A 27827-nucleotide genomic window follows, 5' to 3' on the forward strand; every position below is an offset into this window, starting at 1 on the left:
TAAAAAGGGGTTGCAGCCTGGCGCTAGCAAGGCGGAGCTGATCAAAGCAACCAACCACCAAAACGTCTGGTCAGAACTGTACAGTCATAAAAACAAAAATCAGGACACAAGATGAACCAGTTAAAACTTTATTTCACTTTTATAGCCGCAGATTACAGATTGAGATATGTAGGCACGAAAAGAGGCGATAATTTCTCCCCCATCCTGCAGGAACATCCCGTCTCCTCTAACTAACATCATGTAGTGGACATGGACTGATCCTGTCATGATGCTAAACTCGTCAAAATGAATCTCAGCTATGATTTCCAGGATTAACTGTAGCTCCAGTCCAGTTTTACTAAGGTCAGCACAGAGCTCTCCGGTATTCAGAAAACCAAGTGAAGTTTCTCTGTGATGAGCGGCTTCCACAGCAATCTGAGATCTACTCGTCTCCCAAACCTACAATGTGTTTTCCTGATGATGTGGTTAACTGCTGCCAGAGAAAAGAAGAGGAAGCTGCTCACATTTCAACAACAGCCAATAAAGACATGTTTTTTTATTTGAATCTTTTCTCATCGGGATATTTCTCTAGTTTTAGAGTAACTGATTACATTTTCTTACTTTCCCTCCAACTCTACCCGACCGGCCTTCCCTTTCATCCCTCACAGTTTCTTCTTTACCCCACCCCCACCCCACCCAAGTGCTCCCGCTCAGTCATGAACGATGTTTCCTGCCCAGGTCTCGTGTTTGGTTCCCGGCTTGAGATGGGTGATGGTCACCTCCACTGCCTGGACCTTCTCGTGTTTGGGTGGGATGGCGCAGACCTTGTAGCTCACTTCATCACCTTCCACTGGGACGTACTCCCCCTCAATGCTGGAGGAAGAGGAAGAGGTTCACAAGTCAATGAAAAGAAGAGCCTGGTCTTTGTTAGGCCAGCGAGGAGTCTCCTCCAGGCCCTGTGATGAAGAACCAGCTATGCATGTTTGATGAAATCTTTATTCAAATATAAAAATCTGCTCCAGGGATTCTGCTGATGAATAAAGTCGCTGCAAACAGGAAAATATCCAAAGATTCCCCAGTGAGGATAAACAACTACACCACTTCTCCATCTAACATCTCAATACACAAAACAACAAAACAGAATTTATTACTAACAGAACTTTGTAGAAATAACACCCAGATCAACAGAGACCAAGCCTTTTCTCATCTGCACACCATTCTCTCAAGTCTTAGCTTTCAGGAGTAAAAATATTGGCACTGAAACAAACACACAACAGAAACTATTTACACTCTTTCTTTCAGCTGTTTCCAGTTCTGCTACTATTCACCTACTATCCTCACAAACCAACTCCAACTCAGCTGCTTGTTGGCGCCACCGAGCATGAACGTCTTGGCTCTATTCCAGCAGACGAGGGTTATTTTTCTTCTTTCAGACACAGAACTTTCTGCTAAATTGTTGATCTTTGGCTGCTCCTGATTGGACGTGACTGTCCGTTTAAGCTGATCTGATTGACAAGAAGTAACTTTGTTTTTATTTCTGAGTCAAAATAGAGATGTCTTAGCAACATAGTGATGATGGTGACCTTTTTATTAAGAGATGTGATGAATAATGAAGCATGGATCACTCATTGTGGATTAAGCATAAACACTACATTTTGCGTCTGGATTATAAACCTCCTGGATGGGATATAAACGCCTGGAAAACTTCTGTAGATTAACTAAAGGGTAAACTATCCATCACAATTTACCTCACAGAGTTACACACTACTTTTCCAGAGACATTGTTGATAATATACATGATGGGACTTTTGGAGTTTTAAAGGTTAAATTACTTGATCGAACCAATTTACTGCCCAGCTCTCCTGACAAGTTACTTTTATAACATTTTACACCTGTTTTCTGTGTTTTTCTTCCCTCTGTGTTCTGGGGTCTGACAACATCCCCGTTTTGTTTGTGCACCTTCCGTTAACAGCGTTATTTAGTAATGATGCTGACTGTTTTGTGTGTAAAGGTGCGTTGATGCGTGACGTGGTTGCATTTTAAATCTGTGGATGAAAACAAAAGGCACCGTGGTGAAGGTCACATCTGCCGTCCTCCTACTCACAGATCCGCTCCCACACAGATTCCTCACACAGCTTGATGAAAACCACAGCAGCCCTCACACTCACACCTCATCATCATTGGCGACAAAAAGAAGAGGCGCACACACCTTCACTCATCCTCTGACCACGCACACACTTACTCTGAGATGTGGACAAAGATGTCGTTGCCTCCGTCCGACGGTATGATGAAGCCGTGGCCCTTGGAGCGGGAGAAACATTTACACACTCCTGTAAACACTGGACCCTCTGCTGCACGGGCCGTCCTGGAGAGCAGCATGGACACAGATGGAGGGGTGGAAGACGAGAAAGAAGATTAGCCAATGAGAAGACCTCGCTCATCAACCTGATCCTACCACAATTTCTATATAGTTTGCTTGGACTTTGTTGTAATCTTGAACAATGATCCAGATCAATAGTTCTTCAGACTTTCCTTTAGACTTTAGACAGTCCAGTTCTTGTTTCTGCCTCTAAACCATTCAGTCATGAAAATTTAACACGTAACACAAAACTTACAAAGAACTGATTCTAAATAGGGGCTTGTTTGAATTTACCATACAGAACAATCCAACTTGAAGGAAGAGCCGAGTGAGTGAGGAAGTCGGTAATTATCCTGAAACTGATCCGGCTGCAACAACCAAAAGCAGCAGAAACTAGAACCCACACCTCGCAGTCGGATACTCGTTGAATCTGCGAAGTTCAGTTTACATCAGTGGCTCATAGTGACAAAAAGTGACAAAAAGTAATGAGCACGTTTTTGTTTTTATTACATAACATGTTCTCTAACATGGTAATTAAACACCCCAAAAAATAAAACAAATAATAGTTAAAAAAAAACACACCATAACAAATGAAGGGACTGAACCATGAAAGGACGACTAAATGTTCTGGTTAAATGTCAGCTTGTGTCTAAACCAGGGGTGCCCAAGTCCAGTCCTGGAGAGCTACAGGCTTGCAGCACACACAAAGTCTGAGAGATTTTTTTTTTTATCTGTTGAGACCCCACATGAAGATAAAAAAATCAGGCATTGAACGTTTTTAATCGTACTGTGTGTGGTGGCTCCGATAATCTCAGCACAGAACAACATAATGATGCTGTCCCGCAACCGATCTAGAATCTAGTCCTCTGAGCCTAAAATCACATGAGCTTTAGATGCATCCCTCTCCAAACAACCAGAGGCGAATGAAAGGCTGCTTATCAGGCCTCTGCAGAGCTGAATGACGTGCAGATGAGGGAATCCAGCCATTTGATTCTGGTGTGGTGGAGACGGGACGCATCTAAAAGCTGCGGGATAAGAGATCGAGGACTGGATTGGGGCACCCCAGACCTAAACAGTCCTCTTCATGGTCCTGTTCACATTTAAACATCATCAGACCAACACGACGATGATCGAGACCTGGATATTTCATGTTGTTAAACAAACACTGGTTCAGATTAAATGATTCTACTTAAATGTCCTAAAATCATGATAAAATATCAGCATGACATGAACTTTTTACTAAAAATTTCATCCAAAAGTTGAATATCCCCAACTTCTAGTCAGTAGTGTATATGTACCAAAGGTCAAGAAGGGATTTTATTAAGGATATTAAGCCTTTTTATGTTTGCTCAGTCCTGATAGAAGCAGAAAAAAATCCAAAAATAATAATAAAAATCCTCCAACAATTCCTGGCAAAAGCTGTGGAATCAGCACCTTTAGACCGTGTTTGTTCAGCAGCTTCATTTAGCAAAAAATGTTTTAAAAATTGGAGCTTTGACTGATGATGAATTATTTCACTTAAAACCAGAACTTTCTAGTTTTTAAAACAAACGTAAAAAAAAGAAAAAAAAAAAACACATGATTTTGCCTTTTTCTAATTAAATTATAGAAGAAATTGAACCAACTTGTCATTTTATTCCTAAAAATTAAAAATATTTGCACAAAATCAAATGTGCATCTCGAAAAAGTGTGTGCAGAGTTGAACGCGCTGTTGAACCTGAATGATTAACCCAAAACATGACCCCAACAGAGAGCTGTTTGCTGAACCAACAGAGAGGGTTATAAAACCATCCAGAGGGTAATTCAGCTCAGTGTGGAAAACGTGCTGGCTGGTCTCAGAGTGTTCGTGGTTTGGTGCAAGTACAAACAAAACGAGAGGGTTTTAAAAGAGAAACATAAAGGTAGAAAAAAAGAAGATGTGAAAGTGTTATAGTTTTGAAATAAGAGTTGAAGCACAACCAACTTTGGTGACTGAACTGTAAGAAACCAGCTGATAGAGAAGAGATTCAAGTCCAGAAAAGTAAAACCTAGACCGAGACTTCATTTATGCAGACGGACAGTTTCGTCCGTCTTCTGGGTTAGTTTGTAGTTTGGTCCGTTTTCAGGGAGCTTAGCTATCCGTCGCTTGATGCAGAAAACAGAGAAACATCACTGGAAATTGTGGGGGCAGCGCTACGCAGAACAGCTGACATGTGACCAGCAAAGACACAAACCAGAGAAGAAGAAGAGAATCAGGAAGGGAACAAACCAGAAGACGAATGAAGACGAGAACAAAAAAAAAAAAAAAAAAAAAATACTGCATGAATTTTGAAGAAAGGCTGTACGCGAGAGTTCAGGGTGTCGGCTCGCGGGAATGAACTCTGAACTCAGCACTGCCCCCTAGAGGAGGAAATGACTTTATAACCATGGCAACACAAAACACACATGGAAGTATGAGGACGACGTATGACATGGTTTGAAACGAACGTAGCCATTTACGTACGTAAGGGAGCATAAATGGGCCTTAACACCTACAGTGAAGAAAACAAGGTGATGGAAGCTGAAGAGAAGAAATTAAAGACTGTGGATGAGTGGATCAAAGTGATGATGATGAGTCATGAATCTGCATCTGGACCTGGAGATGATGATGCTGGAACTCCGATCCAATGAAACATACAAAGATGAATCAAGAAAAAAAAAAGCCACAATCACTGATAAAATCAGGTGGTCGTCATCACCTCTACAGTAAATACTTCGCTGGACTGTTCCAGTCTTTTTTCCACAATATCAGCACCTACCAGAGAGCAAAGACAATAAAAGCGTTTCCTCAGGAAAGACACACCAGCTCTGTGACATGAGCAGCAAACTGTCTGGATCTGAACCTGATTACAAAATTTCCACCTTAAATTTCCACATGACAGGACCAGACTCCATCCTGAAGGCTCATCTGAAAGCTACCAAACAGAAAAGCTGAACATTATTTTTCATTAATAAAGTAAAAACTGCAAAGGAAAAAAACACTAAAAAGATTTCTTTATTTTTCAAGATTCCAGGTTTTTATTTTCTCTACTTAATCTGCCCAAAATAAATCAACTCCCCTTTCAGAACCTGCAGCTGTCCTGAAGGCAGCAAAGCCATCTGCTCTCTGATTGGTCAGTTTAAACTGTCACCGTCCAATCACATACAGGGTCAGATTAGCAATGCAAAAATAAATCAATCAAAGGTTTGGACACATTTAATGCCTGGATTAAAGGGGTTAATGGTAAAAATGTGCCCAAACTTCTGACTGGTACAATAAATCAATCAATCATGGATTAGTTTTTTCTTATCTCATTTTTTTATAAAAATTATTCCTATCCTCCAACTGAGGTGAACCTTTTATAATTATTTCTTTTGCCAGTGGTTGTAAACTATCACAGCGATCTGGAGTAAACAGTTCCAGCGTTTCATTCGAATAAACAAAGAGGGCACCGAAGTAAACAATTCTTTTCATCTGTATTCATGTCATAAAAGCAGACATGAATCTACACTTGTAAAAACTGTTATAATAAATATTCTGCAGCTTTAAATGAAACTTTACACCAACATCAGGTTTGCCTGCATTAAAAAGCTGAAACACCATCTGGCTTGTTGTGTGTGTGTGTGTTTGTATCCTCACGCTGAGTAGGTCCTGTTCCTGCGAGTGGGCAGAGGGCTGGGGATGAGGTAACCCCTCATGGGGGAAGGCGAGCGTTCCCGTAGCTTATAGTCTGGAGGCAGCAGGGACTCTGAAAGGAAAATACCTGCATTACATCATGACAAGCGTCTGAAAGCAGCGCGGCATGTTGCTGTTCTGGTTCCTCAACGCGCCACATAGCAACAACTTTCATATGTTTCAGTTTAAACATCAAACAGTTTTTATATGTTCAGCATGAATCAGGAGATTATCAGGCTCTGGATTTCTCTTTCATGCATAAATGAACCAACACCTCTAAGCCTCGGCTCATTTTACCAAACGTGTCAGAGGGGTTAATCTTTCATCAATCTCTGCTCTGAAAAACAAACTGGACAAAGAAGACGTGGAGCAGAAAATCCTGATCCACACCTCTGGACTGGAAACACTGACGACATGGTTACATACGAACACAGACTCGTCTTTAGTACTTTGTCCCCCCAGCTTCAGGTAGTTTCCTCCAGCTCTTTCATAACGATTTCATACATTCAGTAGGTACATGAAGGAAACTCAAATCAACAGTGTTGATTTTTTATTTTCTTTGAGAGCTGTCTTCTTTGCTTTAAAACTTAAATATCGTTCTGTCCTCACACACAAAACGTTCCTGGTTGCATTTGTTGCTTCTGCTATAATGTGTATAAGGTCTAGTTTTCACACATTTATCTCTGTGTTAATGGTTTAATTTTGACAGCCCTGACAAAACTGAGCAATTTATCAGAGAAATGCAGGCTATACATTTTTAACAATTATCTAGCGACACCCTGAAATTATCTCATGACCCCCAGTTTGAGAACCACTGCTTTTAGACAAAATATTTTCTACTAAAAATGTAAGCGATGTGGTTGCAAAACACATCCGCCTGTGCACAGATTGCCCCTCTGCTTGCTCAGGATTGGAGCACAATAATAACACAATGTACAAATTGGGACAAAATGCCACATGACACACAGGGCTGCTTTGAAAAACATCAGATATGTATTTGATTTAGGACCATAAATGAAAGTGATCAAAAATAAATATATATTTTTAGATTTTTTGCTCTTCATACAGTCATAAAAAAAACAAGAAAAAACAGTCACCTATGGGCAAAAACTCAGATTTGGCCACTTTTAGCTGTACACAGAAAAACGTGTAGTTCCACCCCAAAAATGAATATCAAGTCTGAAGTGCTTCAGCTTTACTGATAAATTAATCTCCATTTAAACTCCACACATGACACCACAGCTGTTTCCACATGTTGAGCAGGAAACTGTGGAGAATTAAACCAGTTCAGAGTCTTTAATGCAGATGATGGTAAAGTTACTCAAGTGTTGCAGAGCATCTAAAAATAAAAACACCATCTGTACCTGGAGAACTTGGAGATTTGGCAGGGGGCAGTGGAGGGGTCATAGGCCGAGGCCCCTGGATGGGTGCAGCTTCAGAAGACATGTCAGAGGGTGGGGGGGTCGGGATGGGGGTGGGTCACTCTCAAGTTAGCACAGGGAAGTTTCTGAAACCTAAAGAGAAGGACAGAAGAGCTTTAACACTACTGAACACACGTTATACACAAACAATTCCTCCCATCCCTCAAAAGAAACCTGATCTATTGAATTGGTAACTACGTGATTCACCTAATCACCATGGCAACAATAATTTAAGAATGGTTCAATGCTGCCATGACCCGACAGGAAACGGAGAACAAGATCAATCCCTTTGTTCAAACTATGTCAGCGTCTCGATGACAGCACGTCATAACAGCAGAAAAGAAAACCTTCATTCATCCTTCGTCTCCTTCGCTGCTGAACTCTTCAAAGAGGAGGAAATAATAGTGGCTATTAAACTAATTTAATTAGAGAAAATCACTGTAGAAGCTTCGGGAGAGGGTTCGTGACCTCTTGTTTTATCTCAGTTTTAAAGCTGCCAGTGAGACGGAAAAGGAAGAAACTGCTCAACCTCTGTCAGGGTAAAATGGTTATTCAGTACAATTCATTTATAAGATTAGAACATGTCAGTGATTTGTTTCCAGCTTTTTCTAAACCCAAAACCACTAAACAAATCCTCCACCGTGCAACTTCATGTCACACAAGAACTTGAAATCTTAGGGGCCGTCCCCAGGACGGCAGATTGCGGCAAAAACGCAAAAATATTTTAGCAAACCATCCAAAGAAATGTTCCTCTTTTGCTTTGCAGTGAATCCTCAGCTATCTTCTCTTCTCTGCTTCTGATGTGAACTTCCTGCAACACGCAGTGAGCGTTTATCTGCGCAGGCGTTGTTTTGCTCTAGCTTTGGAGTGTTACTCTTTAGCGCCCCCACAGCCTGTAGTATGTACTACAACGGTGTCGTGGGGATGTTGAAGCCTTTCTACTAGTTTTCGCCACCGTTTTCACACAGACGTTTCTCACAGACGACTTCCTAAGGCCAGTTGTTCAGACGATTTCATCTGGATAAAAGCTATCTGGATTTGGGAATCACAACAAAGGATCACGTAATCCATCTTACTTTAATACCGGTTGTTCAAAGCAGCATTGGAGTCGATCACCCTGATTCAGAATTAGTTTTCAAGATCACCAAATCCAGATTACCAATAAACAATGTGGGCTACCAGCTATGTAAAAGAACAAGAGGTAGAAGAGTCGGTGGGGGCTTACTTTTAAGTCTTTTCATTTATTACCCCAAATTCAGCCTTGGTTCCTAATTTCAGCCATTCCAAATGTGGCTTTAGTGAGCTCCGCTCAGTGACTTTAAAGGACGGGCTGAGGGGGCGGGGTACCTAGGGTAGTGGTTTTTTTCTTCGTGAGGTCACAAAGGGAAAGATCTCAGACTCGCCTTTTTGAGCACACATCTGCTAAGAAGAAAAGCAAGTGAGAGAGAAGACAGAATTTTCTCGTTATTGGGCCTCATACACAGACTATGAAGACACGTATGACCGTTAGAAAACCTTTAGAACGTGAATTTTGCACAATATGGGACTTTAAATTAAAAAAGCACAATGTCCCCATAATGTCTTATCCCTCTAGTAGCTCCAAATATACAGTTCTTTTTAGCCACAAGTTCTTCTGCATCCACATTTTTATCGCTTCTCTTACTAACTTTCACCACCACAAGACCTATGTGCTCCCAAATTTCCCTGAGGGCTCTCCGAAGGGATTAATAAAGTATTTCTATTCTATTCTAATGCCACGACCATTAGCATCTACATGGAGCAGGAATCCAAGGCAGCAAGAGTCCATGTGATCCGCTGTTGATGCACCGAGCACGAATCCCCTGCAGCATTTTAAACAGTGCCACATCACTGGTGCCAGACGGGTTGGTCTGAGTACTTCAGAAACTGCTCATCTACTGGGATTTTCAGAGGGTTTACAGAGAATGGTCTGAAAATAAATTATAACGCTCCTGGGTCACAGAAGTAGTCGCACCGTCATCAGTCTTTAAATTGTCAACTCCCCTTTCAGAACCTGCAGCTGTTCTGAAGGCAGCAAAGCCATCTGCTCTCTGATTGGTCAGTTTAAACTGTCACCGTCCAATCACATACAGGGTCAGAATCGCAAATGCAACTTCAGAGTTCTGCAGTTTTTTGCTTTATATCTGTGAACAGGCCGTTATAAAAGCACTATTCTTTTACTAATCTTTTTTACACTCATGCAAATGTTTCCTCACATTCAGAAACTTGAATTTTTCAGGCAGGTTTTCATAAAGCTCAAATAATAGCTACAAACTAAAATTATTAGCAAACACTCATTTACAACCAGATATTTATGACTGATTTGAGCCTATAGGACGAGAGATTCTCACATCATGTTGTCAATATGGAGCCAGATCTCTGCAGAATGTTTCCAACACTTTGTTGAATCTATGCTAGGATGACCAAACGTCCTCTTTTACCCGGACATGTCCTCTTTTTAGAGGTAAAAAAATGCATCCGGCTGGAATTTCAAAATTGTCCAGGATTTTCCTCTATCTCAGCCTTAATTGTGTTCACATGGGATCTACATAGTTATCCACTCTCGGACAACGAACAGGAGAGGGAGGGGGTGAGGAGTTATCTGGTAATGTTGTCACGTCGCCTACCGCTCAGAATTACAAGACAACTCAAACGCATCACAACTTTGTACTGCAGAGAAAGTGTGCATGAATCTCCCCTCTCATTTGGTCTCTGACGGGTTTTGCACCCATGGAGGGTGAGAGGTTTCAGGTCCTTCACTTTCTCTGCAGTTTAACACATTATTAAGATGAACTGAATTCTAGGTTCGTGTTTTGGACTGATGGCCTTGACGCTAGGGCTGGGCGATATGAACCAAATCTTATAACTCGATATTTTTTACCTGAATCACAATATACGATATATATCTTGATATATATACTTATATTTTTTTTGTCAAGTAACCAAAGAGACAGTAATTTACAGCCTTCAGTGCTAAATATACTTTTATTAAGGTTCAGCAGCACATGTGCATTAAAACAGCAGAAATGAAAGTACCTTTATATTAAATTAAATGCTCCTAAAACAAAATAATTTGAAAAGTACTTTTCAATGACCATAACCAAAATACAGCTGAGCAAAATGCAAAAAAAAAAAGATGCTGTTAACTCAAAACAAGCCATCTCGATATAAACGATATTCCCTCCTTCTATATTGTGTCTGATAAAGTCTCGATATATTTGAAAATCTCGATATATTGCCCAGCCCTACTTGACGCCCAGCGGAAGAAGCTGTTCAGGAGTTCTAGATCTGAGTGTTCGTATCCAGTAAAACTAGAAAAGGCAGAAACGTAAACAAACCACAGAAAAAATTCCCACGTTTGTCTTGGGAAGCTCGGTGCATGAAGTGCAAAGCAGGGACCTCGAAACGAGAAACAGGTTTCTTTTTCCTTTTTTTTGAGTGTATATAGTTATTATATTATTGCTTTTTAAAAAGAGAAAAGGGTCAAAATCTATCTTCTGGAAGTGGACTGACTTACTAGAGTATTTTTAGCCCTTAAAAAAAGTTGTTTTATGGAGCCTAGATAATATAAATTCAGTAAAAGTGTTGAAAGATCAGTGTGAAGTACATGCAGGCCTCTTCATCATACTGCAGTAGCATTGAATGGGGCCACGTTTGTATCTATCCACACTGATAGAAAATATCTCCACCTTTGGATGGACTGTGCTGAAGTTTCATGTTTCTGTCATCTGACAACAGCACAGAACAGATGGGAAGTTTGCAATAAAACAGATTCTGTGGTTTCATCTGGGTTTCAGGAAATAGAAAACAGCAATAAGATAATTCATGATAAAACAGAGTAAATTAGATCAAGTTTGTGTGTTTGTTTTGGTGGATTATCTGAGTCTCTGGAGTAAAAAGAAGAATAAAAAAGTAAAGCCAAAGCTATGGTTTGGCTAATATTTGTACAGATACACTGAAGGCACAGAGTGAGTCTGATCGGTCGTAACTTAATAAGCATGAAGTTAATGGAATCACAGACTCTCTGGACACCGTGCTTCCAGTACAACCATCAACACACATTAACACATTTAACACTGTTTACAGCATCTCACCATGACTTTCCTAAAACAGCAGACATGTGAATCAGCTCAAAACAGGGGCTAAAATCAGTCTGCATAACATAAAAAAACAAAGAAAAACAGCTTTTAAACTGGAGCATAAAGGAGATTGTTTCCAGGGAGGGATGGAAAAATAGATCAGACAAGAGTCACGTACAGTAAACCAAAGACCAGGACGGGCTTGGAAAACATGACAAGGTGAGTACAGATTTAGCCACCGAAGTCTCTCTCTTTACTATTCGCTGCTTCAGGGACCAAAATAAAGATTCTGTAGGTTTTAGTTTATAGATAAACAACTTCCCAAACATTTTCTCCAAACATATTGATGTCTTTTCCAGGTACCAGCTCTTCTCTCTTTGGAAAGCTTCTTAAAAATGGCTGAAAAATACCTCCCTGCAGCATGGTAATCCACTAGTATGAGCACTGTTACTCTGTTACTACCAACCATGACCTGACCGGCTGAGATGGCGATAAGATGTCTCAGCTACGTAATAGTGACATCGTAGCAACACAACGCCTTCCTTGAAACATTACGAAGAAGAAGGAAACACAGAAACAAAGGACAAGACTGGTGGACATTAGGGCTGAACCAATTTCCATTTTTTAAATTCTAAATCACAATTTAAATCAGAATTAGCAAATCAAAAAGAAGCGTGAATAATATTCATTCAGGTTTTAGTCGTTAAACACCATGTGACAGCTATACTGAAGTCATGTTTTCAAACCTCATTACAAACTAATTTTCCATAAATGACTGAATCACTGAGTCAAAGAAACATCGAAGGCAGAAAACAGTCCAGCGTCTGAAATGTCCTGGTGAATAAAGACGGTTCTACTGAGTGGAGTCGCTGTGAATATTCTCAGAGTTCAGATCTCAGATGACGGCAGATTCAGCTTGTTCAGCTCTGAGATGGACACCAAGTTCTCAGCCCAACACCAGAGTTTCCATCTACACCTCCCATAAAGCACGTGGACAGAAATGAAGCGCTGTGGTCTAAATACGATAAATAACATCAGACTCTTTATTTTTTCTACAAGGACAAAGTAGAAAACTGTTCTAGAGGAAATTTTACAGCTGGTAAGTGAAGCTGTTCATATCAACTTCATGTCCTTGTATCAGAGCAGTTCATATCTCAGAAATATGTTTCTGCGTGAACAGCAAACAGAAATTTATATCCTGCATTTACTTTGTGGTTTGGCTGCTACGTTGGCCAGGTCTCTCTTGAAAAAGAGATTTTGAATCTCAATGGGATCTCCTGGTTAAATAAAGGTTAAATAAAAATAAAAAGAAGCAGCAGCAAAATAAAACTGCAATAACTGTCAGAAAGACTGCAACTACATTTAATTTAGAACATGGAAAGTGCTCATGTCGTTACATAAAAGTCAAGTTTTGTGGGCTTAAAAAAGTATTGTGGTATTTAAAGACACAATCCAAAATATTTAGTGGTTAAACAGACACTCATAAGAATTAATTTCATGGTTAAGTACATTTTAGCTACAGCAGAGTTTATTAAAAAAAAAAAAAATTACAGGGAGTGAAGATGTGTTTTTTTTAAACCTAGGATTAGAGACAACCAGCTTTTCCTGCTGTTTACACTATAAATCAGTCCCCTCAGGAATTTGCATGTTTTCTGAAATCACTGTTTGAACACATTCCCAGTGTTTGGCATGAGGCGGTTGCTCAACTGGTCACCACAGTCGAGCAACCGCCTCATGAACAGAAATCACAACCACCGCAAGCAGTAAAGCTGGTTTGAATCCTGGCATGCCTCTCCTCTCTAACCTGCTTTTCCTGTCTAATAAAAAAGCCCCAGAGCCTGAAACAACTTTCCTAGTGCGGACCATGAAAGTGACAGTAAGCTGCATCATGGCAGAAGACAAACTACAATCATTAACTCACAAATCAACTATTGTGTGTCTTTGCTGGCTGTTTGAAATAATCAGAAACTATTGTCCAATCAGGAATGTTGAAATTTATAACTAATACTTCACATCCATTTCAGGTGCTTGTGTAAGGAGAGAAAGAGAGAAAAAAAAAAACTACTTCTGCAGCCATTTTTTACAAAACTGCTGCAAAATCAGGTACAATCATAAAAACGCTGCGACGTCCAGGAAGGGCTGAAAATGCTTCGTGGGAAGTGTCGTCAACTAGAAGTGCCCTGGTTTCTGGATCATACGGTCACATGGTCAGGACTTCAGTATTTTTGATTTCAACTCAAGTGCTTTACATGGAGCAGTTTTGATCTGATGAAACGTCCAGTCAGAATAAAAATGCATCGTGTAAACACATCAGCTGGTCAGAAAGAATTTTCAATCTGACTGATTGGGATGGTTTAAACCTTTTCATGATCGGATCAGCAGGAAAAAAAACAGTAAACACTCACTGTGATGGTTTCTGTGCTGCTTGAACCAGGTGGGGGTTACGTGACGTAATGAGTTTCAGGGAACACTGAATATTTTTTTCTGAATTAATATGCACTGCATATGTCAAAAGCATTAGGATGATGTTAAATCTTTCCATCATGTAAACAGATGATGGTCGGATCACTATCGGGCATCCATGTGAACACGTCGGCTGGAATTTCTAATCAGACTGATTTTAATCAGATACATGAAATATTTGTCCATGTAAACGTAAGTAATGAAAATACCTGTCAAAATATAAACCAAGAGGAAGAAGATCAGGTAGTTGGGAACATTACTCAGCATTAGTCAGCATATTAGTGGGAGTCTCTTTTACTGAAGGTCCATTTTGCATCGGTTGCAAAGACTTGTGAACTGTTTGTAATCACGTCAAAGTTTCTCATCTTTGATGCAACCGAGATAAAAGAAAGTTAAGAAATTTCTGTTATAAAAAACCAGCTGACATGATGAAAATAATTATTTTTAAAGCATAATACAAAAAAAAAGCGCCCGTCCAGTGTACGCTAATGTACTTAAGACCAAGCTGCATGAAACATTAGTCAAGCTGTTAGTGACCTTTATGAGTTTACAAAGTGGTCTGATGTTGAATTGAAGCGGCAGAGACTAAACGCGGCAGCTTGTTAAAGCATAAAGTGACAAAAAAAATGGCAAAAACATCCAGAGTCAGTTGAGTAAATCAAGAAGATAACTGAGGAGCTGAAGATAAGGACGAGGAGACGGTCAGGAGGTCAGACGTGATAACATATCATGTCAATGTGTAGAAGTAGCAGCAACACAAAGCCAGCATTCATACGCTGGCCTCTTTAAGAAAGCCAGAAGAATTTAACAGATGCAGACATCTGGAGTGATTTACAAAAACTTACAATTTACTCCTTTCTGTTCGTCAAATTTATAACGTAACCAAGATCTAAAACTGTGAGAAAAATGTAGTAAACTAAGACATATTTTCCACAAGGAAATGTAGTGGAGAGGAAACACAGGGTTTTATAAGCAGCCTGACTTTATTTTACACCTTTTAAATTACTCTTTAGTCACGAAAATGAACCAAACTCTGGGAATGCTAAGACTTTTCCCCTCATCATATATGCTTCATACTCGGTTATAATTAACTAATGACTATTCTGATAGTCGATTACTCATCAACCAATAAAACGACTAGTCGACCAATCGGATTATGTATCTTATCATTTTTAAATTAGTCTTATTTCATTTTCAGCTTTGAAATCTTGCATGAGGTAAGTCAGACGTGCCTCCTCTTTAAAATGTTCAAGCATTGCAGACGTACTTCCGTGGTACACAAGGTCCGCTTTACAAATCTTACATGTATTTATTTTGTAAGTTTAACGTGAAGTTATTTCAGACTTCTGACGTCCTCTGCCACCATTTTGTTCCCTAGTCTGCTGCCATATTTTTACCCTGGCGGACTTTATTGCGCCTGTGCAACTCTCAGCAAAGATAAGAAAAAAAGACGATGTCTCAGTCAGTTATTTTTTTTTTTTTTTTTTTTTGCCGACAATAGTCAACAGTTAAATTTGACTATTTTTGACAATGTCAACTAATCATTGTGTCCCTGTCATCAGCACCAGACAAAACCAGACTAAATCAGGGAGACGCTGAGATTTAAAAACCCAATTTAAACAGATTAAACAAACAGAGCTGTTTCACTGCAGCTTCAGAGCCACTAAAACAGGGATTCGAGGTCTTCATCTCAGTTCTGGATAAACACACCACCAACTTTCTGTCTTCATTTAAACACAAACAAAAGCTGTGGGTTAAACCCACGCCCGGTGGAATTTTCCATCATCGTTGTCTCTGGTCACCCTGACACCAAGACACCCTGCTGACACAGCACATACCAGCCCACTGGGACACGCAACAGCCAACACATACACCTCTATCTGATGAGGCCATTATAGTATATGACTGAGCCCAGTCTTTCCCCAGCAGCATAAACACCTAATGAATCCAAACAGGCTCTATTCACTGGGTTAGAGATGTCAGTCTATTCATACGGAGCTGCATTAACACACCCCCTCAGTTTTAAAAAGATAACCCTTTACATGTTCTTAAATCAGCAAGCATGAAGTAAACCGCTACTCGAGTTTGAATTAACTCACTAGCTGCCTTGTTAGTAGATTTAGAGACTCTTCAGACCTCTTTTCCTGCAACATTTCAGACCATGTTTGCAGTTTTAGAAACATTTACAAACACTGTTGCATGATTTCAAGTTTAAAAGACCTTCTCCAAACAGCAAAAATAAACTCACCAGCCACTTTATCATTAGGAACACCTTGCTAGTACCAGGTTGAACCTCTTTTTTCCTCCAGAACTGCCTTCATTCTTGATGTCACAGAATCAACAAGGAGTTTGAAACATTCCTCAGAGATTTTGCGCCATAGTGACATGACAGCATCACAGTTGATGCACATCCACGATGAGAATCTCCGGTTCCACCACATCACAAAGCTGCTCTACTGGACTGAGATCTGGTGGAGGCCGTTACAGTCCAGTGTACTTATTGTCATGTTCAAGAAAGCAGCTGGAGATGATCTGAGCTTTGTGACATGGTGCATTATCCTGCTGGAAGTAGCATCAGAAGATGCGACACTGTGGTCATAAAGGGATGGACATGGTCAGCAACAACACTCAGGTAGGCTGTGGTGGTTAAACCAGACCACGTTGGTACTAAGGGGCCCAAAGCGGGACAAGAAAATATCCCCCCATCACACCACCAGCAGCCGGGACTGCTGATACCAGGCAGGATGGATCCATGTTGTCATGATGTTTCCACTAAATTTTGAGCCTAGCATCTGAATGTGGAGCTGACATGGAGACTCATCAGACCAGCAACGTTTCTCCATCTTCTATTGTCCAGTGTTGGTGAGTGTGTGTGAACTGTAACCTCGGTTTTATGTTCTTAGCTGGCAGGAGGAACCCGGTGTGGTCTTCTGCTGCTGGAGCCCATCTGCTTCAAGGTTGGACATGTTCTGTGTTCAGAGATGCTGTTCTGTAGACCTTGGGTGGAATAATGTGCTTATTCGACTTCCTCTTGTCTTTCTATCATCTGCCCATTCTCCTCTGACATCAACAACACATTTTGGTTCAGACAACTGCTGCCCGCTGGATATTTTCTCTTCTTCAAACCATTTTCTGTCAACCACAGAGATGGTTGTGTGTGAAAATCCCAGTAGATCATCAGTTTCTGAACTACAACCATCACACATTCACCTCATTCTGATGCTCAGTCTTCATCATGTCTACATGACTACATGGGTTGAGTTGCTGCCATGTGATTGGCTGATTATTTTCTTGTTAACACAAATATCTAAGGAGGCACACTTGTAGCAATGTTAATGAACCAATCTGTGTTTACAGATGCAGATCTGTGTTGCAAAGGGCTTTTACAAACACTGCTTAAAACAAATTTATAAACTTATATAGATCTTACGATATTGGTTTGCTGAGAAAGAGAAAATGATTTGAGAATAAACTGCTGGAAGAGCTTTGTCTGAAACAGATGGTCAACTTTGCTTCCGTCTTATGCTAAGCTAGCTTGTTAGCACAACAATAAAACTCTAATTATTGTCTCACAGGAAGCAGCGGTGCTGCCCCCGGCTTAAGTTAAATGGTAAATGTACTTATATAGCACTTTTATCCAAAGCGCTTTACATATACGGCACATTCACCATGCAAGACGCTCAACCACGACCCTCCAGGAGCAATTCGGGGTTCGGTGTCTTGCTCTGCAAAACCTCGACATGAGCCCTCCAGGACAGGATAGAACCGGTAACCCTTGGGCTACAGGACAACCACTCTACCCACTGAGCCACACCACCCAGTGGGTAGTTGCCCTGATTAACGTACAAAGTTCACAGTGTCCTTATGTATCAAGCAAAAAAAAGACTGGTTAAATATTAGGAACGTTTATTTTGTTGGACATCTCTGGACTTGGGTGAAATAACATCTGATTGGTGAGCAGCAGGAGGTTTTGTCACCCTTTATGCTGCTGAGGAAATAAGATCAGTCACAACTACAAATACCAAACCAAGAAGAAATGAGCCATACAAGATACAGACTGATTCATTTTTCACATTATCAAAATATAAAATGTTAATTAAGGCCTAACAGGCCCACAAATGCTAAAAGCATTAAAGTGCTTCGCTGTGTTTCACACCAACACACACAGAAAACATGAAGTGTGCTGAGATGAAGGAAGGCTTTAAAACAAGATGAATCTGAGAAACTGAAGGTTTTCGTTTGCTCTCTGTCCATCAGTTCCCTTTATCCCAATCTTTGTCCCTTTCTTTATCCATTTTCTCTTTATTCTTCATCATTTGTCTCACTCGACAGCTCATTCACAGGATCACTCAGTTCCTCGCTCACTCCGGGGAAAAACGGAAAGCAGAGGAAATGTCAGAGAGGACAAGATGACACAAGACCGTCAGCAGAGAGCTGAACAGACACTGATGCAAAGCAGGAACTTGACAGAAATATGGAGGTTTCATGTAATGGAAAAGACTTATCGAGTGCTATCCTTGTCAGGTAACAACACCAAACAGCCCTTTCTTTGTTTCTCTGGTCCAAACCGAATAACTTCAGCCTCAGTTTTACCTAAGATGTGCACTTGGCAGTAACAGGAATTCTGCTTATTCACCCTAACAACCAGTCTCTCTTGCTACAGTTTACACAAACAAAGCAGCAGAAGATCCTACTAACATTTCATCTTCACGAATAGTTCTCTAGGTTTCTTCCACAGGGTTTCCCAAGCTCTTCTTTGGATGTTTCTGTCCGTTTTCTGTCCAGATAATCTCACACTGCTTCAGAAATGTTGAAATCTGGGCTCTGGGGAGGATTCATCCTCCATCAGGCCTGCTGCTACTGATCAGTCCAGTTCTTGTGTTATGTGACATATCTGAGCCTTTTCTCCATGTTTCCCTTCCTTAATAATGGCTTCTTGACAGCCACCCTTCAATAGAGACATTTCTTATGAGGCTCAGTAGAACAGCTGAAGGTCCAGATGTATCTATTCAATTCAGTTTTATTTATTTAGCTCATTTCATACAAAAATCAGCTCAAAGAAGTGTGTTACATAATGAAAACAATTCTGATTACACACACACACACACACACACACACACCAGTGTTTTTGGCAGGCATCTCAGTTTTAGTCATAGTTTTAGTCAACGAAAATATCAAAAAGGTTTTAGTCCAGTTTCAGCCAAATAAAAAAAAAGTATTTGTCATTAAACAAATATAATTAAAATGTGTCCGTATATCGTTTCGTTGCTTCCACCAAACCCTTCATTGATGCTGCCACCATCATTCATCTATGAATGAATGAACAGCTTATGTGTGTGCTTGTCTGGTGGTGGGCGTGGCCAAGGTGCAGCAGCATTGCTGACTGACAGACTGCGCTCACAATAGGCAGAAATGTTGTGTTTTTAATGTCGGACAATCAGTCCTTGTTTTGTCAACAAAACCTCACAAACGTCTCGTCGTGTTTTGGTCATCTCCGTTTCAGCACAGAGGGGTATCGCTCTAGAAATCCTGCTATGTGTTTGTGTCAGCCACAGATTGAACAAACCATGTCTTTGTGACCAAAGGAAAAAAAAAAAAATCTCCCAGTTCTAGCCATCAGAACCCTCTATGTATTCCAGCGATCAAACCCCATCTTATTTTTACATGGTTTCATTTGTACGGACTAAAAGGACCTGGAATCTTTATAGCCAACGGCAACCTGTGCTGCTTCTGTCATAAAGCAGCTGAAATGAATGAAGCGGACCGAGCAGCTCCAGGCAGGTTATTGAAAACCTAGTATGCACCGACACAAAGAACCAGAGAAGCCATCTCAGACGCATTAAGAGCCAGTGTTGAGGCAGAAAGCATTAACCTCAAACACAGATTAAGCTTTTCTATGCACCTGGAAGTCAGTGTGGGCGGGCGAGTGTTATGGAGCTGTGTTTGTGTGCAAGGCTAACTGTGATGAGCATGTATGAGACAGCAAAAGATGATCCTGATCCTACAATTTAGTGACTCACCACCACCACCCCATTTGCGTCAGTACAGTATTTCCTATGATCTGGATTCAAGATGGCTGAATAGAAGCTGATTTGCATCAGCAGCTCCCAGACCTGGACATGTTTACTTCATCACCTTCGTTTCTATTCACATCCCTGAAGAAATAATATCCAGCATTTGGATTAATTGCATGTCCTTTATATGCCAGCAGTATAATTAAAGCCCCATTTCTTTTTCTTTATTTTATCTGACATTTCTACATTCTGCTGGTTCTAAAATGGGTTGTTTTTGTTTAAAAACGTGTCCTTTGGTCCAGAAAATAATTACCAATAATATAATAAACAGTTATTCTTAACCAATGTAAAACATAACATATACATATACGAGCTAATTTATTTAAACTAATTCTTCATTCATTCAGGTTTCCAGTCAAAGTGGAGTCAAAGCGCGCCCTTTGATCAAACTGCCTTTACCTCATCTTCTGTTAGGAGCCCTTCAGTTCATGTAAATGAACTTCTGAACTTGAAAGAAAGCAAATTAATTAATTTGAAGAGACGAGAACTGCAATGCTTTTGCATGCATCCATGTGAGCTAATTATCCAAGCTATTATTAATTATAAATGTTCATTAAAAAAACAGGAAGTTATTGTTGAGTCTTTAAAGTTGATGACTTTTAAGGAATCAAATAGTTTGTGACTTTTGTGTTAATACAACTAGCAGTTAGCAGTAATGTCTACCACCACAAAGTGGCGTTAATTTGCAGAGATGTTTGCTAGCAACCAGGAAAAAACAGTAGAAAACTTCACTGCTGCTCATCTTTAATACAAAATGTGAGATTTGACACTAATGTAGAACAAATACAAGAAACATGCAGAGCAGAAAACAAAAACCTTCAAGAAAATGAACAAAGATTAGGTCTTCAACCTCGGCCAGGTGTTGTGTTCCTCAACACGATGACGTGGTCTATAACATCCAGATCTGATGGAAATGCTAAATGAGTCAGAAAAGTTTGTTTTGTTGTATTTGAGCAAGAAATTTTAGCTTCAAGAGAACACTGCATAGTGGCAAAAAAATTCCCAGTTTCCTTATTTCAATGAATAATGTGGAAATATCAGAGTTTGAATTATTATACTTAAAAAAATGAGAAAGAGAAAGGGACAGAGCAAAAGAAAAGTTTTAACATCAGACTGACTTTCGCTGACTGGTGAGAGCTCAGAGATGAGACAGGATGAAGATGGATGCGGAATTAGACGCCATTAGAGGGCTTTAAATAAATTACTATTACTTTTGCAAGAAAATAAATTAAAACATTTAATAAAAAAAAACATAACTTTTGTCGCTACTTTTATTTATTTTTACAAATGCTGCCCCAAAGTCAAGCAAACAATAAGGAAAAATAAATAAATAAAATAAATAAAAAAGCTGTAAAATCCCTGAAAAATTGCATTCTAACCCACGTGACTATGCAACATACAGAAAAGTGATATTTTCACCTGTTTGCATCCGTGATGATTGCAGACTGAAATGAATTAACTTGTTTATGGCATGTCAAAAAATTACTCAAAGAATAAGTTACTCGATCTACCATTTAAGTCCCAGTTTTTTCCTTCACAGGAACATGAGCACAGAAGTGGCTGAAGCCATGAATATTTGCATTTCTGAAATGGATTTTTTGTGGTAGCTGAGCTTCACTTTCCTCTTCACACCACTCAGACAGTGAAACGAAGACTGTGGTGAGTTGTTTCAGAGTATTACAGCTCTGTCTACACCACCACAGACAAACAAGACACTGCAAGAGCCAGATGAACCTGAAAGTTACAAGAACTGAATCTGTTGGCCCACATGCACCGTTATCTCATCTACGAGTTAATGCACACAGCAATGTTTACATAAATAAACACATTCAAACCATTTTCACTGAACCAGTTTCATTTACTAGCAGAAGTCAAAGGTTTCAGTCATTGACCCACAAAAAAAAAGGCCTGGCTAAGTGAAAGGTGATGGAAAACTAAAAAAAAAAAAACCCCACAAAACCAAGAACAGAAAGGTGTAAACTCAAACAATTAAATGTTCCTGTAGTACATATTCATTCCTGTTATTATTTAATTGAATTTTCATGTCACTTCCTTTTGCTAAAGACATCATGTGGGTAAAGATGCCAAAATGTAAAAGTAAACTCACTTTGCTGCCTGCTGACCACCTGCCTTCCTGCTTCTAGTGCCGTCAATGAGCTTAGATGTCAACTCTTTCACACAGTGTAATACGACACGTCTAAATGTAATTAACCGCGGGAACAACTGCAGGGTTTTGCTTTAAAATTAGACGTCACATCTGACAAATGTGGCAGGAACTGAAAATGAAAAACTACTTGGACCTACGTCCATTGATCGTAATAGTTTGTTATTGCTGCCAATTTCAAAAGTATAGGCTACTGATAATCAGAGTGAGGAACATGAAATCTCCAACTACTTTTTTCTGATTGTTGGGCCTAAAATGGGCAGCTTTTTTGAAAAGCTTTGGTGTTACTTGTAGTGGATTTACCTTCGCAAAAGCAGCTGGGACTTATTTAAAATATCTTCTATTGGAATAAACTCACTGGTAGAGTATACCAATTGAAGTTTGGACGTTTCAAACCTGGTGTTGAAGACAAGACAAAAAATAAAAAAAAAAAAAGAATAAAAGCCGCACTCAGCTTCAGACAATGGAAAAAAACCAAAAACCAAGCCAGAATGAGTAGTTATGGACTCAGACCTGGATTTTAGTATCACATTGGGACGGTGGTGAAGTCGGGCTGTTATTACTTAAAGAACATATCAGGGATAAAAGGACTGATGAGGATTAATACATTTATCTGTAGACAAGCAGACAGGAATTAAAACCCAGAAAGATCAAGTAGTCGCTTCTCATTTGCCACCACTGACCAATCAGTTACTGGTGCAGGATTATCAGTGATAAGATCTGCAACTGTCTTTGAGATATAGTCCTCCTACTAAAACTATACAACCTTTAGCATTTCCACTCATCAATGCTGGGGACAAGAATGGTCTAATAATTCTAATTTAAACAGTATTTTTGCTTTAAATTCCTACCCTGAACTAAAATCAGTCTCAAAATAAGCAAACCGTCCACTGTACGTCTAAACATTAAGATATGAGACTTTCTAGCATCTTTCTTTCCTTAGATGAGTTTGTGGGCTTTTGGGCGAGGATGCTGCATCATGCTATCAGGTCAAATATAATCTAGATGTTGCTACAGCTTTTATGGAAATGTGAGCAGCAAGCTCAAACAAAAATGAAGCTAACTTGCTCAGATGCTGTTTGTTTAATGGCTGCTAATGCATGCCTAAAAGATCTAATCCAAATAAAAAAAAATGTTTTGTTTGTTCCCAAATCTTTAATTTATGAGGTGATAAACTCAGACAAGCCTCTGCCAGACATTCTAGTCACATTTGACTAACGTAGGTGGAATTTGCCCCTTAAGCAAACATTAGCAAACTGGTATCTGGCCGCAATAAACTGATGCATTTTGTCTTGTACACACATCTGAGCCGTTTCCCCGGGCTTCCATGACATAACACCCTATCTTTTTATTGTGTTTTGTTTTCCTGCTTGGTCTCTGCGTTCTCCGAAAGCCTCCATTTACATTTTTATCCCCTCGACTGTCAACTGCTTCTGCACAACAGCACAAGCTTTGCCTAGATATCATTAACATCAGTACATAGTAGGGTTGTCAGAAAGCTTATTTAATGAGCAACAGCACCAGGGCCGATGTCTGGTGGATTCCTAAAGTTACCAGACAATTAAGATTTCCACTCGTCAATTTTTTGTATTAGTATTAGTGCTACTGACCGCATTTAAATCATGTTTCTTTAAATATTTTTTAATGAAAATGCCAAAACAACTTTATTTTCAGCAAAGAACAAAGAAACTTTTGCTCTGAACACATTCATAATGATCTTTTTTAAACTTTAGTACTTTTTTAATTTAACATCACTTAAGAAAAAAATTGTTAGTTTAACATTTTGGACATACAATATTCTTTACTCAAAATCTGAACTAAATCAAAGATGTATTGAAGTAAATAAATTAATAAATAAATAAATACAATCATCTTATTTAAATAGTAACCACTTTTCTACATATAAGATGGATACAGAGAATTTTGCCAGTCTTTTGCATGTGTAATTTCGGCCCTTGCAGATCGGTACCATGATGGAGCAGTACCACTGGAAACCATGGGGGCAGTGTTGAGCAGTATAGCTAATGTGCAGCCCACAAAAGGAACAAAGAACAAGAAAAAAAACTCCCGATGTGTTTAATAGCTGGATTAAATAAACACAGTAGCTGTGTCCCAATCAAATGGCAACCTCGGCCGGTAAAATGTGAAGCCTATGCAGAAGTGCAAAACATTGCAGTTCAACCCTCATCCACTAGGGTCTGGTTCCAAAACAGAGCAAATCCCCATAGACTCCCATGTTAAAAAGACCAACTTCACAGCAGAAATAAACATGTTTAAAAACCTGGTACAAAAATCTATTTTAGGATTAACAGGTCAAGTTTACCTTCATAACAACTGTGAGGGGGGTGAATGTTTTTCTAACTCATCTGTTTGGGACGTGTCCTTTTGATTGACAGGTCCAGTATCCGTGGCAAGAAGGGAGAATGTAGCACACTGATACTCACTTCGGTCCTACGAGGGCCGCAATCCAGCAGGTTTTCCATGTATCCCTGCACCAACACAGCTTCAATTCACCTCATCAGAAACCTACGGGTGACGTCATGGTGGCTCCGCCCATCTTTTATATACAGTCTATGGTCTCAATTCAAGGTCTACACACTTCGAAGTGCAGGTTTGTCAGCTACATACGCCACAGTGGCTACTGGTGGTGGAGCCTCTTTTCTCCCAGAATTCATTGCGCATAAGATGACGGACAATGAGCAACAAAGTTCGGAAAAGTTTTTCTTTTACCCTCACTTTAGTAAAATGTAATAAAACCATGTATTTTAAATACATGTTTGTTAAATGGTGACATTAAAATTCTATAATATTTGATATTTGAGGATTTTTAAGGGGTAATGAGGAGTGTGTACCTGCTGGAAAACAACAGAGTCCCAGATAGTTTTATTTTTACAGGTTTAAGTGATTCTATTGGAAATTCTAGTTGGCTGGGTAGGCTGTCCCATTTCACCAACAGTAAGCTGCTTCGGAGTGCACAGACTCCGTGGCCTACGTAGTCTGTGCACTCCGAAGTGTGTAGACCCCGAATTGAGACACAGCTACTCTAATCTATTAATTTCTCAAAAGAATCATCACTTCTTGTGTGACTCAGCAATAAAAAAGAAAAGGCGAGAACAGCATCATTTAATAATTTGCTTCACTCATCACCTGCTAAACTACCCTGTAAATTTTCATCTGTACCCACCAGAATGAATTTAAATCGGCTTGTGGTGGGCTGTGGAGTTCATTTAAAGCCCTGAGAGTAAAACTTTCTACAATTAAAAGCTAACAAATGTATAATGTCTGTATAACAATCACACCATGTAATGGAAAATTACTGTGAGCCCATCAACCCTGGTTTGTTGTAATGATAGAAAATCTATGAAAATCTTTTTGTTTTTCTTTTGCATTGAATAAATGTTGACCTTACCTCTTGTTTTGCACTGAACTACAAATCAATTATTAATCACACTACATCCCAGAGGATCTAAATAAAACGTAATCTTGTGACATCTAAAGACTCAGTCTGGCAGTTCATGATAGTTTATATAAAGCTATGCATTGGAGGTGTAGCATGGGATCATTTTTTATCACATAGGAAGCTTTCTGGCACAAAAGTTTCTTGAAATAATATCACAATCTGTAAATTTGAGAGCTCATTAAAGATAATACCAATTAGAAATGTTTAAAGCATCCATGAACAGCTGTGAATAAAACGTGTGGGTCCACATCAGTTTGATGGCTGTAGTGACAGAAAATCACAGAACAAGCTGAAACATGCAAACCTATACTTGCAGGTGTTTAATCTCTAAAAGTCTGCAAAGCTCTGGTCTACAAATCTGTTTATCTGTGTGATGTTCTTAAGAAGTGGCAACCACATCCTTACTGAAACTAACGGTGTGATGGTACCATCACATACTGTCAGACACACAGGAATAACATGCACATGTTGTCCTTGTTTCTACCAACAACAGGCCTGAACTGGGGCACATTAAAGTTGGTCTTATTTAATGAGCTGCTTGCAAATAGCGAAACTTCCTGCAGCTCCTCATTTATGCTTACATTTCTGTTCGAAACCGCTTTAGTTAAAATGGGGACAACGAGGGAGTCTTCACAAATGCTTAAAAAGATCCGTCTCTTTCTCTCACACACATTCACGCCCCCACAACACCGTCCATACTAGTGTCCCTTGCTTGGTATTTTGCCCCCACCCCCACCTTCAAACGAAATGACCGCCAGTACGCGCCAGGAAAACACAATCTACATGGAAACAAAGACAAAAAAGTATGGGAATGTGTGGACTTATCAAGCCTCTTTTATGTTAGAAAGAGAACCAGTGACAACAACCACAGCTCCCCAGTTTCTCCACTTCAACCACTAAAGTATTAACATGTTGCATCCCAAATAATTAGTTAAGCCAACTTAGACCAAAACTTAGCATCTAGCTTGTTTTTTTCGATAGCCACTGAAGAAATTAGCCGCCATGCACATTTTGTTTTATGTTTGACCGCATCACTTACCTTGTTTCTCCCAACTTTCAGGAATGGCAGTTTTATTTATTTACTTTTCTTTTAAAGAAACCCAAGAAAAAGCTTCCAAGTAGATAAAAGTAAACCTAGTTGAGTTTAATGAAGAGAGGTGTGTTTTTCCTCGGCAGCTCTGAATGTGTCGGGGATGAGGGTCATTCTCCAGGAGCCGAGGACCGTAAATACTTGCTCTTTCACTCGCTCCCTCCCGTTTTTCTGAATGGGCGTGTCTGCTCAGTGGTGGCGTCATCAGTTACCGTAAAAACTTTACAGTGAAAAAACTCACGCTTTATTTTACCGTAATATACCACAACATCCCGCAGCAAGTTTGTCTGTTTTTTGACTGTGATATGTATTGTAGACCAACTAACAACAAAATCCAATTAAAAAAAATAAAAATTAAACTAAACTAAGCACTAAAGTCACTCATAATGAATAGATTTTAGCTACAATCTTTGGGAGAAGTTGAGAAATGTGGATTATTTTAAAACAGCTTGAACTTGTTCTGTTTATTTAACAGATTACAGTCCTTGATTGATGTTGCATTCTGCAAGAAACAGTCAGCCAAGTCAGATGATATGTACTCAAAATAATAGAAAAAGAAAAAAACAATGCAAAATAAAAAAAAGCATAAACACAAAACAAAACTATACAAAACCCCAACAAATTAAATTAAAGGAAAGCTAAATTTATGACAGCCATTCACAAAACAGTTTAAACTAATTCAACTAAAGGAAATTTACAAGATAAAAACTATGGAAGACAAAATACAATAAAATGAAATAGAATTAAAGGAAAATAATTCAGCTGAATTATATAAGAGAAAGAGACCAAGTTCAGTGAAATAAAAGCCTAGATACAAGGATTTTTATTAAATGAACCTTCATTAAAATAGTTTAAAATGATAAAAGTAAAACTTTAAGACGCAATAAAATAAAATAAGGTAAAAAAAATCTCTACTCAGTTCAATTCAATACAAAAAAGAATAAAGAGGAGATTGAAGATTTTTTTTGTGTTAAAAAGAGTAAGTACATAAGTACACATCACTGGTTTCACTTCCTCAGCATTTAGCCACCGTCCGTACCCATCATC

General features: G+C 39.3%; 1 protein-coding gene across 1 annotated transcript; it reads right to left on the reverse strand.

Annotated features, from left to right (window-relative positions):
- Positions 1–114: 114 nt before the first annotated feature.
- Positions 115–26924, reverse strand: carhsp1 (calcium regulated heat stable protein 1). Its single transcript, XM_041997070.1, has 5 exons — positions 26730–26924; positions 7376–7525; positions 5976–6084; positions 2222–2344; positions 115–852 (listed from the first exon to the last, which is right to left on the reverse strand). The coding sequence occupies exons 2-5, from the start codon at positions 7455–7457 to the stop codon at positions 690–692; spliced, it is 477 nt and encodes a 158-aa protein (XP_041853004.1). The 5' UTR covers positions 7458–7525; positions 26730–26924; the 3' UTR covers positions 115–689.
- Between the last annotated feature and the right edge of the window lie 903 nt (positions 26925–27827).

This window comes from Melanotaenia boesemani, chromosome 2 (genome assembly GCF_017639745.1).
Source record: "Melanotaenia boesemani isolate fMelBoe1 chromosome 2, fMelBoe1.pri, whole genome shotgun sequence".
In the NCBI taxonomy this organism is placed as follows: Eukaryota; Metazoa; Chordata; class Actinopteri; order Atheriniformes; family Melanotaeniidae; genus Melanotaenia; species Melanotaenia boesemani.